Raw genomic sequence first — 2,058 nt, 5'->3', positions numbered from 1 at the left:
ATGTGCACATAATTTCACACCTTCTTAATGAAGAGAAAGCAAATTTGTTTCCCATAAAAGGGTACCACAGTGTAATCACAAAAGGGTCCACATATATAAACCAACACAGGGGAGGCGCTAACGTGCAGGACAACGCCAGTGCCCCTCTGCGTAAAACATCACACGGTATATACACCCCCGCTCCTCGCAATATTTGATCACCTGCCAAAATGCTTCGGAACAATATTTGGGTTCCCATCGAGTCCAACCCGGAGTCCCTCTACCTTTACTCCTGCAAACTTGGACAGTCAAAGTTGACGTTTCAGGATATCTATGGGTTTGATGCGGAGCTCTTAGATATGGTAGACCTTCCTATGCAATCATATTGCGACCTTCCATGGGCAACGTGGAAGGGAAGCACCTATGGCACTTACGAGTTTGAGAGCGTGTGCACATTTCATCGATGAGGAGGAAGCCGCAATTTTCCATTCCCCCTGCATCATAACTTTCTGTATAGCATATTTTTTTTTTGCACATCCTCTCTCCCGCTGACAGATCCCGCAACCCGTACACGCAATAATACTCTTATACCCCCTGAAAGAAGGCATGGTAATGACGTGTGTGTGTTCGGCATGTGATTGTGCCACTACTCATGTAAGCTACTCCAATTTTGTATTTAATTTTTTTTTTTTTTCCTTTTTTTGGATCGCCACGCTTACCACCCAAAGAGCAATTCAAATACTGAAACGGATGGAAGTACTGAGCAAAATATAGACAATATTTGGTTCATAAAACAGGTAAATTTTTTTTGCTTTGAAAAGACCCCCCACACACACTCTCGATCATGTATTATGTATTCATGTGGAAGAGCGCTTGGGCAAGCTTGTATCCCCATATTAAGAACCAACTTTGCGAATTTATCATTATGTGTCCCTCCCCTTTTGTATGTATTTCCCTCTCCCCTCCCCAAAAAAAGGTTGTTCCGAATTCATGCGGAACGGTGGCCCTTTTTCACCTCTACGGAAATTTAAAGAATAAATTTGAGCTAGGTAATGCTGCCAGCTGCCAGCTGCCTACTACCTACTGCCTACTACCCAACTGTGACGGGTGCCTTCCCTGTTTGGGCGATGTGCCTCTCGGAGAGAGATGGACCCTCCCGTGGAGAAAACACAACTGCTGCGTGAAATCCATCGTATGGCACACCGCCCCCTTTTTTTATGTGCCCATTTTAAGACAAGGACTCCCTCTTGGCTAATTTTTTCGACAAGGTGAAGGACATGACGCCCGAAAAACGCGGACAGGTAATTCTTCCCCGGAGCTGCGCCCATATATATGCCATTGCGTCCCTCTATGGGATTGCACCCATAAGGGCTATTGCTTCCCTCTATGCGATTACACCCTTATGTGCCATTGCCTCCCTCCACGCTTCCCCCCTTTCCAGGAATTCGAAGTAAACAAGAGCATCGAACTGCTTCATCACGAATTTTCAGGAAAGGCTTCCAGCACGGGGGATGACATAGACGTAAGGCGCAATTTTTTTTTTCGGGGAGAGAGGAAATAAAACTACGCCCGATTGGAAAAATGCCCAAATGGTGGAAATAAAAAATATTTCCTTTTTTTTTTTTTTTCTCCAGGTTGATACCCACTTTATCGTCTTTGTCGAAATTGACGGGAGGCTCGTCGAACTGGTAAGCCTTACTTTGGTTCAGCCACATTTCAAGCGTATTAATTTATGGCCAATTGAACGTCCCGTGATTCCCCTTGTTTTCCTGTGCAGGACGGAAGGAAGGACCATCCCGTTATTCATTGCACGACAACTGCTGCCAGTTTCAAATACGTAATGAATTTCCCCTCTCGTTGAAACATGCGAGTGTGTGCACGTTCCAACAGGGGTACAACTCCGATCGGAATTTCGTCCGTCAGGCGGATGTACCACGTTTTTTAATTATTTTCCACTCCTTTTCCACTCCTTCTCCACCGCAGGACACGGGAAATGTAATACAAAAAAAATTCATAGAAAAATGCAAAGATGACAACAGATTTTCAGCCTTAGCAGTTGTATCAAGTGATGCTGTGTAG

The 2,058-nt window shown here is 44.8% G+C and overlaps 1 protein-coding gene across 1 annotated transcript; it reads left to right on the top strand.

Moving 5' to 3' along the window:
- PCYB_125460 (ubiquitin carboxyl-terminal hydrolase) lies at positions 1 to 2,058 on the top strand (the record flags this gene model as incomplete). Its single annotated transcript, XM_004223879.1, has 9 exons — positions 1 to 341; positions 535 to 588; positions 708 to 776; positions 956 to 1,028; positions 1,213 to 1,280; positions 1,421 to 1,501; positions 1,614 to 1,667; positions 1,757 to 1,816; positions 1,963 to 2,058. The coding sequence occupies exons 1-9, from the start codon at positions 210 to 212 to the stop codon at positions 2,056 to 2,058; spliced, it is 687 nt and encodes a 228-aa protein (XP_004223927.1). The 5' UTR covers positions 1 to 209.

This window comes from Plasmodium cynomolgi, chromosome 12, assembly GCF_000321355.1.
Source record: "Plasmodium cynomolgi strain B DNA, chromosome 12, whole genome shotgun sequence".
Classification (NCBI taxonomy): Eukaryota; Apicomplexa; class Aconoidasida; order Haemosporida; family Plasmodiidae; genus Plasmodium; species Plasmodium cynomolgi.
Note: the sequence above shows the minus strand (reverse complement) of the source record. Positions and strands in the feature narration are given on the sequence as shown.